General features: G+C 46.1%; 1 protein-coding gene across 2 annotated transcripts; it reads left to right on the forward strand.

Moving 5' to 3' along the window:
- The first annotated feature begins 304 nt into the window (after positions 1-304).
- BEST2 (bestrophin 2) lies at positions 305-11,060 on the forward strand. Of its 2 annotated transcripts, none has more exons than XM_033923780.1 (9): positions 305-2,836; positions 4,433-4,527; positions 5,804-6,037; positions 6,864-7,018; positions 7,101-7,178; positions 7,732-7,884; positions 7,970-8,050; positions 9,599-9,753; positions 10,215-11,060. In XM_033923780.1, the coding sequence occupies exons 1-9, from the start codon at positions 2,685-2,687 to the stop codon at positions 10,756-10,758; spliced, it is 1,647 nt and encodes a 548-aa protein (XP_033779671.1). In that variant the 5' UTR covers positions 305-2,684; the 3' UTR covers positions 10,759-11,060. The 2 variants fall into 2 exon arrangements, with proteins under 2 accessions (XP_033779671.1, XP_033779670.1); XM_033923779.1 differs by lacking the exon at positions 305-2,836 and adding an exon at positions 3,772-4,009.
- Positions 11,061-12,328: the final 1,268 nt, after the last annotated feature.

The raw sequence follows: 12,328 nt of genomic DNA on the forward strand, positions 1-12,328 counted from the left end.
CTCTGAGTTTGAGGGGGTGCCCCCTTGTGACCGAGGGTCCCTTGGGAAAGAATATATCGTTTTCCATCTCGACGCGACCAGTGACGTACTTAAATGTCTCAATCATGTCACCCCGTTCTCTGCGCTCCTCCAGGGTATAGAGCTGCAGTTTGCCCAGTCTTTCTTCGTATGAGAGACCCTTGAGTCCGGCGACCATCCTAGTGGCCATCCGCTGGACCGATACAGCTCGAAGCACATCTTTCCGGTAATGTGGCCTCCAGAATTGCACACAGTATTCCAGATGAGGTCTCACCATGGTTCTGTAGAGTGGCATTATGACTTCAGGTTTGCGGCTGACGAAGCTTCGATTGATACATCCCATCATTTGCCTTGCCTTAGATGAGGCCTTCTCTACTTGTTTACCTGCTTTTACATAGTCTAACTCACAACATGTAAGTTTCGCCTAGCAAGTCTCGTCAAACATTCAATTATCCCTGCATGGTGACTAAGTCTAGGTCGGCCCATATCCCGCCCTAACCACTCCTCCAGAAATGCCCCTTTCAGCTCTGGATTGAGAGGCCTAAAAAGTCTCTGGATACGTCCAAAAAACTGTTTCGATTATCGGCACTCAGCTTGTGTCCAACTTTGATGCACCCCAGTTCCTTCTACCCATGGACTCCGCAGAGCTAAATTGCATGGCCTTAAAAAGAAAGTGGCTGTGGCATAGGATCCACAGGGATCCTTGTTTTAACTCCCGCAGACCTCATGGATCCTGCTCACCCCCCCCAGAGGTAAGCAGATTTTGAAGGAAGTATGGTAGAGATCTGGGAGGTCCATGAGGTCTGCGGGATCTTGTTTTACCCAGTCCCAGCAGCTGCTCCTTCCCCTCCCTCTATTACTAAACATATATAGTGCTATAAGGTGTGCAGGACACTGGTGACCAGGGCTATGGAGGCGGTAGATAAAGCCTTCGATTCCTCAGTTTCTGGTACCCACAACTCTGACTCCAGTGCCCAAAATTGTCTCTGACTCCACAGCCCTGCTGGTGACAAAGATTAACCTAACAAAAACTGGGAGTGGGGGGATCTAGTACTTCCTCCCTCAGAGACAGGTACATTTAAGAGAGCCAAGTTCCACAGCCTCCTAGGAAAACTCACAGATCTCCCCCACCCCCCATACACACCAAAGCTGTTCGCAGTCTAGAGCCATGGTTTCTCAGAAGACACTCCCCCTTTCAACTTGCTGTAATGCACACACCTGTACACCAGTCAATTTCTGTACCCCCTTCTCTGTTCCTTTATAATGTACATGCCACGCCAGCCAATTATGTCTGCCCCCCCCTTGCAGTCCTCCTGGAGTGTACATGCCAATCCATAATGTCTGTATATTTCACTCCTGGAAAGCACACATCAGTTGCTAATGTGTGTGCCCCCTCCCCACCACTGCCTTCTAATGCACACACCAATTGATGTCTTGAACACCCTCAGTCATCATCGTCCCCCCCCAGTCCCGGAATGCACATAGCCACTTTTGTCTGTCTCTTCTCTCTTCCTCCATCTTAATCTTTCCCAGCCAGTCTCCTATTGTGTGATGTTCAGGTCTCTGCGGGTGACCCTGTTTGTCTTTGGTCCTGCTCCTCCCCAGGCTAACGTTTAGCCAAGACATCAAGGCTCAGGTCCCCCATCTGGACAGACCCCGCACTGGCTAAATCTAGCGAGGGGAGGAGAGAGTGTGGGTATTGTGTAAGAGGAGAAGCGACTGACGGGCAGGTCACGTAAAGACGGAGCTAAGAGCATCACCTTTCCAAATTGTGTTCCTAGGCTAGAGCTTTAATGAGCATTTGCTTAAGAGAGCAGAGGAGAGGATTTAGTCTGCCTGCAGTCTCAGGGGAGCCGGAGAGGCTCTGCTCTTTTGGGTGAGTGACTTGGGATGAGTTCTAACTCATGGGGGCTTAATGATTCCCAGGTCTGGCTGCATCCTCTTGGTACGAATTAGCCCCTCAGAACTGGCTTTGCCCCTGGGGCTTTTTCTCTGTAACAGAAGACAGAGAGGTCAGGGGCTCTGCAATGTGGAAGAAAGAGCTAAGGCTTTTCTTCTCTTACGCTCTGTCCCAGTTCTCTTAGGAAGCATTTCATCTAGTCCTGGGTTCACATAATGGCATGCCTTTCCTGTTTGCATTCCCTGCATGGACTGCACCTAACTTCAGAGGGGAGAAGAAACGAGATCTGGAGCTCACCCTAGGGTAACAAATCATGCTAGGGTGAGAGCATAGGAGCCAGCTCAGTGTTAGGTTTGACACCCTTAGTACTTTGTTTAATAATTTATATTCTATGCAGATTACAAATTATTCAGGCACTCAAGCATTATTCCTTATCTGTCTAATGTACCTGGGGCAATGGGGATTAAGTGACTTGCCCAGGGTCACAAAGAGCAGTGTGGGATTCGAACCCACAACCTCAGGGTGCTGAAGCTGTAGCTCTAACCACTGCACCACACACTGAGCAAGCTCCTCCAAATGTGGGTGTCCAGGGAGGGGTCATTTTGTAATATTTCCTAGAGATCAGATGACAAGCTTATCTTAGGAGTTATGGGGGAGAAAGGGAGCAGTAAGCCTGCCCTGCTGTCCTTATAAAATTTAGTGGGGTGGAAGAGCAATGAAAAGCTGCTAATCTCTCTCTTCTGTCCTCTGGTCCCCAGATGCCACCATGACTATCTCATACACTGCACGGGTGGCCAGTGCTCGCTTTGGGGGTTTCTACAAGTTGCTGGTGCTGTGGCGGGGAAGCATTTACAAGCTGCTGTACAAGGAGTTTGCAGTTTTCTGCATCATGTACCTGGTGTTCAGTGTTACCTACAGGTGGGCTGTCTGCTGTGGAAGGGTGCGCACGTGTGAAGACAGAGTGAGTGAGTGTGCATGCAGATCGCCAAGTAACCTGGTCCAGAAGGGAGACTTTTTGGCCCTGATTTTAAAGTTACATCCCAAAGAAGTGTAGAATTTGTAGTCCATGATTCTATCTATTGAAATCAGAGCTGCCGGTCCCATAATGCACCAGGATGAGGTTGGCAGAAATTCAGGACTGGCCAAAAGTCTCCCTCCTCGAATGAATAACTTGGCACCTGTATGAATGACCTGCAGTCACCCAGGACCCTGAATGGCTCGTAATAGCAGTGATGGACATGTTGGGACTCGGGACAAAAATTAAGGTGGTTCCCTCCCCCCCCCCCCCCCCAAGTCCACTGTGACTTCTTCAGGTAGGCTTGAGACCCCCTGTAATATGGGAGACCAGGGCAATTGGTGTCTTTTTCATTCCCATTGTACCAATTTTAGACAGTAGATAAAAATCTAGGACAATATTGCTCTCCTCCTAACATTCAGGTTGGTTTGTGGAAGAGTGGCAGGGAAGGGAGAAGAATGAAGATCAGGGTGTGGAAACAAGTTATAAATATGACTGCTTGCCCCAGATGCAAATGGGGGGAGCCAGGGCTGTGGAGTCGGTAGATAAATGTTCCGACTCCGACTCCTCAGTTTTTTGTACTTCAGACTCCGACTCCAGGTACCCGAAATTTCCTCCAACTCCTCGACGCTGACTCCGACTCCACAGCACTGGTTAATTTTCAGATCGTTAAAATGGAATGTCAAGTTGAGAGAAATGAGCATTTTTGACACCACCTTCTTTTTGCTTTTAATCAAGGTTCTAAGGCCGCAGAAGCTGCTCGCAACATTTGTGCTGTGTATATAGTGGGTGCTATAGCTGAAAGAATCGCTCGTGATTGGTATGCCAAGTTCAAAAATGGAATCGGTAGATAAATGTTCCGACTCCTCAGTTTTTTGTACTTCCGACTTCGACTCCAGGTACCCGAAATTTCCTCCGACTCCTCGACTCCGACTCCACAGTCCTGGGGGGAGCATTCCAAAATTTTGCAACACACTTTTGTGGGATAAAGGTTTTGCAAGGAAGAGACTTCTGCATTTTGAAACATGACTATTTAATGCAAGAGATTCCTGGTGCCTGTTTCATCGCTGGGACAGGTGAGACTATTCATCCTGTTGTGTAGGTCATCCGATTTCAGCCCCTAGGTGGAGGTTCCCTTTTCTAAGATGGATATGCCAAGATCATTGATTCATCTAGGTGATATGCAAGAAGCTGATCAACCCTGCCATTCTTCCCCACCCCCTTTCCATCAGAAAAGTAAAACTACAAGTTCATTCATGCAGGGGCAAAAGATGGGGTCTGGAGGAGCCTCTGTCTACTTCATGAATGAAAATCTGACTCACTGGGGACAGGTTTGGGAATCACTATTCTAGCCTGTGTGTGCTTCTATGTCTCGCTCTTTTGCAGTATTGCTCCCAGTACTGTCACCTTGACGTTGCTTTTCCACTTGATTATGCGGAGTACAGCTGGTCACTCTTCTGCTTGCTGTGGACCCTTTATCTTCTTTTTGTTTCTGGCAGGTTCTTCCTGACAGAGGACCAGAAGCGCTACTTTGAGAAACTGGCCATTTACTGTGATAATTATGCTAATCTCATCCCCATGTCCTTCGTGCTGGGTGAGTGGGTTCCCTGTTTCTCCAATGTCACACACATACACACTTCCTTTCTTACTTGTGTGAGTATTGCTTCCCCGAATCCAGAAAATCAAGAAGGAGCTTTAGCTTATGTGATACTTTGCTGCTCAAACAAGTTACTAGAGAGAGGTGAGCAGAGGATACTAGAAACATGACTGCAGATAAATGGCCCACCAGTCTGCCCATCCGCAGCATCCACTATCTCCTCCTCTAGGCTAAGGTTCTTTACACTTGCAGTGTGAGGTCATAGAGCTTTATGGTTCTAGAAACATAATGGCAGATAAAGGCCAAATGGCCCATCCGCAGCATCCACTATCTCCTTTCCCTATAGGTTAAGGCTCTTTCCACCTGCATTGTGAGGTCATAGAGCTTTCTGGTTGTAGAAACATGATGGCAGATAAAGGCCAAATGGCCCATCCGCAGCATCCACTGTCTCCTCCTCTCCCTATTGGCTAAGGCTCTTAACATTTGCATCTCCTCTTCCTATAGGCTAAGGCTCTTTCCACCTGCATTGTGAGGTCATAGAGCTTTCTGGTTGTAGAAACATGATGGCAGACAAAGGCCAAATGGCCCATTCAGTCTGCTCTTCCTCTAGCTAAGAGATCACATGAGCTTGTCCCATGCTTTCTGTTTTCTCAGGCATAATTTAGCTGAGTAATGTAATCCTTATCATTGAATTAGCATTATATTTTCCCTCAATTATTAAGAAGTTCTCCATTTCTAAATTTACTCTGAAATAAGCAGCATATACTCCTGTATATAGTGTAGTAGTTTTATGAAATTGTTTTGAAGTCGTTAGAGATTCAGGAGAACTCCTCGGGAAATATCTGTCTTTTACTTTTCTTATGGCTTGATGGAGGAAATGTGCTACATTTATTGCTTGGGTGGGTGTTCAGCCTTCCCTTGCAGTGACGTTGCAGGAATGAACATAAGAATAGCCATGCTGGGTTAGGCCAATGATCCATGTTACCCAGTATCCGGTTTCCAACAGTGGCCAATCCGGACCTTGCAGAACCCCAAATAGCAGCAACATTCCAAGCAGTGGCTTCCCCCATGTCTGTCTCAATAGCATCCCTAGTATCCTGAGACTGTGTCAAGGACCCCTGCTACCTTGCTGGAAAACTGTCAGACCTAATGTCCACCCAGCTCCAGGCCTGATAACACACACACACATCTAGTCTATGACCGCATGAGCAGCAGAGGATGGGGTCACTTACCTGCTTTTCTTTAAGGCTCCTAATCCTCCTTCCCTATCCAGGCTTCTACGTCACGCTGGTGGTGAATCGCTGGTGGAGTCAATATACCAGCATGCCTATGCCAGACCGTTTGATGTGCATCATCTCCGGCAATGTGCATGGCGCAGATGAGCGGGGACGTCTCTTCCGTCGCACCCTTATGCGTTTCTGCAGTCTTTCAGCGCTGTTGATCCAGCGCTCTGTCAGCACTGCCGTCTTTAAACGTTTCCCCACCATCGACCATGTGGTGGAGGCAGGTACAGAGAGGGGAGGGTTCTTGATCTAAAATGTTTAATTTCCCAAACATAAATCCCCAGTAGGACACCTGGTCAGGAAGAGATCGGGTATTTTTTAATTCTTTCTGATCTAGAAATCCTAGAAGCAGCTCAGTTTAACAGAGCTTTTCTGCTTTATATATATTTGTCCATTTTGCTCTTTAGCTGCATAATTGGTATTATTTGAACTTTCAAAGATCTCTCCCTTGCAGGCTAAAAGGACATGACCTACGTGCTTGCATTGTGGGGTTTGACTCATTTTTCAAAAAGTAAATGATACTTTTTTCTTACATAGAAGACCCACCCCCAACACACACACACAATTTTCCCAGTTGTGGGTTCAAGGCATTTGAGATGTTCATATTTTCCCAGTTCTCTGCTTCCCATTGCACTGCTGTCTATGAGCCATGTTGTAGGAATTGTGGAGGATTCCCTCTAGTGCAGGGGAGTCAAAGTCCCTCCTCGAGGGCCGCAATCCAGTTAGGTGTTCTGGATTTCCTCAATGAATATGCATGAGATCTATTAGCATACACTGAAAGCAGTGCATGCAAATAGATCTCATGCATATTCATTGGGGAAATCCTAAAAACCTGACTGGATTGCGACCCTCGAGGAGGGACTTTGACACCCATGCTCTAGTGCATTACTAGTACTGAAAGAGTTAGCTGCCGGATATCTACCTGATCCCTGTCCCCACCTTGAACTTGTAGGGCACACAAGTGGGATTCAGAAGACATGGTAGTATATAAGGAGTTTTTCTGGAGAGTGGGCAGACCCCTGCTGTTAGTCTCTCTCTCCCTTCTTTCAGGGTTTATGACACGCCAGGAACGGAAGAAGTTTGAGAATCTACGGTCCTCCTACAACAAGTACTGGGTCCCGTGTGTCTGGTTCTCCAACTTGGCAGCCCAGGCCCGCAGGGAGGGGCGAATTCCAGATGAGCAGGCCCTGAAGCTTCTCATGAAGGTAAGGTGGGGTTTGGGGGGGGGGGGGGGGGGTGCTGGCTTGTTCAAAACATCGAAAGCTAATTACTCTCTTCCTTGTGCAGGAGCTGAATGTTTTCCGGGGACAGTGCAGCATGCTCTTCCACTATGATTGGATCAGTGTTCCGCTTGTGTACACTCAGGTGAGTGAATCGTCTCTCTTATCTCTCTTATTTTTTTGGACACCTCTTTCCTTTTGCTCCATTTGGGCTTTGGCCACGGTTGGGATCTGGCATCATTGTTCACTGCTGGCTGAGGATTATCTCCTCTTGCCTTTAGCCTGGTCACTGCAATGCTGGTCCTGAGCTGGAAGGGGGAGTGGGTCCTCAGTCCAAGCACTAGTTATCACTATATGAAGCCTGAGTCTCCCACGTTCCAGCTGCAGCAAGCAATGCCTCTTCCTCTTCACCCATCCCTGCACAAGCTGGAACACAGCAGTAATAGTAAGCCAGTGGAGCCGGTCCATTATGTTAAGGACTGCCCTGTCCAGGTTTTGAGGAAAATGGCCAATCTTCCACATTTCATCTAAGCTTGGGGGGGGGGGGGGGGGAAGCTCAGGAGGTCTATAGCTAGTTGGTGGAAGGTGATGGGAGTGCCAATCTTGGAGTTGGTCTGGGCGTGTGTGAGAGGAAGGTGAAGGAGCCCTCTGTTTCAGGGTATTAACCACTAATGCCTCTTCTTTTCTGCTGCATCTAGGTTGTGACCATCGCTGTGTACAGCTTCTTCCTGGTTTGTCTGATTAGCCGACAGTTCCTTGACCCTGCTCAGGGTTATCAGGGACACAACATCGACCTCTATGTGCCTGTGTTCACCTTATTGCAGTTCTTTTTCTATGCTGGGTGGCTGAAGGTACAGAGGAGTTTGTAGATAGCCCAAACCATTCACGATCGTGTTGTGACTTTAGGCTAATAGACTCATTCCTGCTTTTCTGCAGGTGGCTGAACAGCTGATAAATCCGTTCGGGGAAGACGATGATGATTTTGAAACCAACCTCATCATTGACAGGAATTTCCAGGTGAAGTGTGGGACACTCTGGGGGAGCCTCCTTTGTTGTTGGTATCAAAGTGGCAGCAGCTAAAGACCGTCCAGGTAGCCAGGTTTAGATTTATCATCTCTATAGACGTGCATTTCAAGTTTATTTAAAAAATTTTTATACCGCTCAATCAGACTTCTGAGTGGTGTACAATAAAAATACAGTTTTCAACGAAAATAGGGTTTGCATTTGACAGTTAAAATCTACATGACATACTCAAACAAACACAGACGGGAACAGATGGAAAAAGGGGTAGGAACTACAATATTTTTTTATTTTATATATCTTTATTCATTTTCTTATGTTACAGCAAGTGGATTACATAGATTCAATTTGAACTTGGATATACACACTTGATAAACTTATAATAAATTTCAATGAAAAGATAAGAAAATATAAAGTACATATTAATATATATGAATTTTAAATATAGTAGTTTCCCATCCCTTCCCCCCTCCCTTCCAGTCAATAATACATATTTTTATTTAATTGTATTCCCTTTTGTTTTTTATAATGAAATAAATTATTGAAATATTTTATAATAACCAGAAATATACTCCCCTCCCTTTTCCCCTTCCTATCATATATTCTAATCCTGGGAAAATTTATCATTCTTTACAAAAATCTGTTAATGGTCCCCATATTTTTTGAAATTTATTCATATATCCTTTTTGTGTTGCAATAGTAAGTTCCATTTTGTATATATAGCATACCGAATTCCACCAGAAAATGTAGTTCAATCTATCGTGTTGTTTCCAATTGAATGTAATTTGTTGTATTGCTATTCCAGTTAAAATAAATAAAAGTAGAACTACAATATTTTGAGAAGAGTACAATTAGGGAAAAAAATAGATAGGGAAGGGAAGGATGTTGCTGGCATATGTTTAGCCCTTATAAGGGCAATAAGGTATCTAAGATATCGAATGCATCTTTGAACAGAAATGTTTTCAGCTTTGTTTTAAAATGAAGCAGGGATAATTCTTCACAGAGATAATTAGGAATAAAATTCCAAAGGGATGGCACGGTCACTGCAAAATTATTTGATCTTATTGTATTTATGTACTTTAGAGATGGGCTGCGAGAAGATTTTGAGTCATAGAGCGAAGTGTTTTAGATGGACAATAGGGAATTAGTAAGCTATTGATAAATTCAGGTTGGTTACTTTGACGTGTCTTGAATGTAAGTAATAGAATTTTATAACTAATTCTGTGTTCAACAGGCAACCAATGTTCTTTGGTGGGGGGGGGAAACATGATTGTATTTTTTAGCATTAAATATAATTTTAATGCGGTATTTTGCACAGTTTGACATTTCTAAGGTAACCCAGCACCAGCTTCCCTCTTGCCCATGTTTCCCACTGGACCCAGTCGCCCACATCACATATCTGTGCCAAGCAGGACTGAGATCCATCGCTCTTGCTCTTTTCTTGCTTTTGTGCAGGGTTGTAGCTATGGCAAGTCCATTTTGAAAGAAGATTACAGGTGGGGGTCTTATCAGTGTGGGACTCCTTTTCTTTCTTCTTCTGAATAGGTCTCCATGATGGCTGTAGATGAGATGTACAATGATTTGCCCATTCTGGTGCGGGACCAATATTGGGACAGTTCCAACCCCAGACCTCCCTACACAGCAGCAACTCGTTTCCTCCTCCAGCAGCCCTCGTTCCAGGGCTCCACCTTTGACATGACGTGAGTTTGGGGAAATTAGGAATGCTTCCTCATTCCCTTATCTCTTTGGGGGCTTTCTTCTCTTTGAAGTGGAGATGTTCTTAGAGCAGCTAAGGAAGCCTGGAAGAAGATCCCCTGCCTCCCAGCTCAAGCTGAGGCTCCAGGGCTTGATCTAGATCCCAAGGCAAAACCTACAGTTGCTCATTGATGAGGTTGCTGGGAGGAAGATGCCAATCTGCACTTCAGTCTGTCTGACTAGGGGAGGGAATGTGTCTGTCTGGTTGTGGGGAACATTAGGTTTTGCCTTCTGGAATTGGTCTTAACTAGGGGATCTGCCCCTAGTCGTTGGAAGTTACTCAACTAATCAGATTTATGGAAATCTATCATGAATATGCATGAGAGGAATTTGGCATGTTTGTTCTGGAAGGCCAATGATGTTAAGTGGTATCTCTAATCTTGATTTTTTTTTTTTTTTTTTTTAGGCTGCCCAAAGAGGAGATGCAGTTCCAGCATTTAGAGGAGATTGAGGAGAAGAGAGAGACTAGCCCTCGCCTGCCACTCTTCCAGCGCTTGGTGTCTGCTGCTCCAGCTCCAAGCAGTGTTGGTTCAGCCATCACTCGCTCCACAAGGCGGCTGCAGCTTCTGAGACACAAAAACAGCTTAACTTCAGAGACCTCTCTGTACAGCTGCCTCTGCCAGGACACCCAGACCACCGCTTGCAGCTGTGAAGCCACAAGCCAGCAGAGCCCTGAGGGAAGGCTGACTCTGCAGAATGAGATGAGCCAGGACCCAGTCATACAACCAGTAGACAGCAGCCTGGCAGCTGTAGTCACCCTCCCCAATACAGGCTGCTCTGATGGCTACATCAATGGAGTGTACCCTGAACCCTGCCAGGACTTGCAGCTGACGCAGCCACTCTTGACCCTAGGAACCTCAAGCACATTGTACAAGGAGGACCTTATCCCTCCTCAAGACCTCAGCGCTGGGATGATGCCATTGTTTGACCCATCAAGCCTCCAAGCATGAACTCTTGCCCCCTGACACTCAATGAACATCAGCCAGGCGCAATTGATGCTCTCGTGCCAGTGCCAAGATCCGAATAGTACTAGTCTTACCTACAGCCAGAAGAAAACAACATTTTGGGATAGGTAATGGTGTTTTAGGGAAGAGTTCAATAGTCCAGGAGTGTAGCCATTACAGTCCCCTCCGCTGCTAGGAACTGCCACATTTCTGTGTTCTGGTAGGGACTTTGCGCTAATTATTATTATTTTGTAGCATGAATGTTTGAACTGTTCTTTAATAAAAGATTTTAGGTTAGACCGTTGTCAGTGGGCTTCACTCATTATTTATCGAGGCCAGAGAACCGACAACTTGTTCCTTGCACAGCTGCTGTGCAGTCTGTGTCTTGAGGCTTTAGGCTCAGCCTTCTCTCTCCCCTTCTTAACCCTGGAGGGGGAGGAACCTGAGGCGAATGGCTTCTGGGTGTACCAAAGTGCTCCTCCTGTGGGCAGGATTCTGAGATCTCTGCCCTGAATGCAGTTACCCAAAAGCAGAAGCTTGTCTAGTGAGCACATTCAGGTGAAGATGTTTAGCAAGACAGTACAAAGAAGGCATTCTGCAGCCTCAGAGATAGGACATAAGATGCAGCCAAAGTGCTTCAGGGGCACCTTCTTAAACCAGCAGACCACAGTTACTTTCATTGCAGCTTCACTCTCTCTCTGTCTCCCTCCCCAAACAACCTGTCTGACTTACAAAAATGGTCATGAAGCGCCAGCTAAATGACCAAAGCTTTCTCCACAATCTTCGCTCCAGAACGAGCGCAGCAAAAGGCAGAAACTGAACTGATAACACTCACCTTCATAAACACAACACAGGCATCTGGCCAAATGTGGTTAAAAGAGTGCAGCAGCAAAAGTACCGGATTCAGATTTCATTCGGGAATGACGAACAGAGATGTAGAGCAGAGTCGCTAAGCTAACATCACCTCTGTGTCAGTTCAAACTCCTCTTATTGACTTACAAATGCGTTTGCTACGCAATCTCCTCCTCAGGAACTCCATTATCGGGTAAGTCTCTTCTCTTTTACTGCCAGCTCTCAACTCCGCCCCTTCTATCTTGCTGCGCTGTATGTCTGGAACAACATGCCCGAGTCCATACATCAAGCTCCATTGCCAGTAGTATTCAAATCTAGGCTAAAAGCCCACTCCTACCTGAAAAAGGGCAGAGGCTGCACAGTCCAGGAGATCTTCCACTTGTAAGGAAGAGAAGGACAGGACTTCTTATGTTCTTATGACTCCAGCAGCACCTAATCAGAGGAAAGCAAAGGTTCCTGCCTGGAATGGACAAAAGGCCCTATCTATGCAACTTCAAAGTCTGTTCAGGCCCAACACCCTTCAATGGCTGGCAGTGCAAATCACCGTTGTCTTCATTTCATTTTTTTTTTAAGTCTAGCATCCTGTTGGCTGGGAATTGTCCAGCAGAAATGATGTTTTTAAAGACTGGCCTTAGCAGAAGGTGCGAGAGGTTGTGATCTGAGAACCTTGAACCGGATGGAAGTAACACACAGCATGGAAGTGTCCTTACTAGAAAGAGCCACT

Source organism: Geotrypetes seraphini, chromosome 16, assembly GCF_902459505.1.
Source record: "Geotrypetes seraphini chromosome 16, aGeoSer1.1, whole genome shotgun sequence".
Taxonomy (NCBI): domain Eukaryota; kingdom Metazoa; phylum Chordata; class Amphibia; order Gymnophiona; family Dermophiidae; genus Geotrypetes; species Geotrypetes seraphini.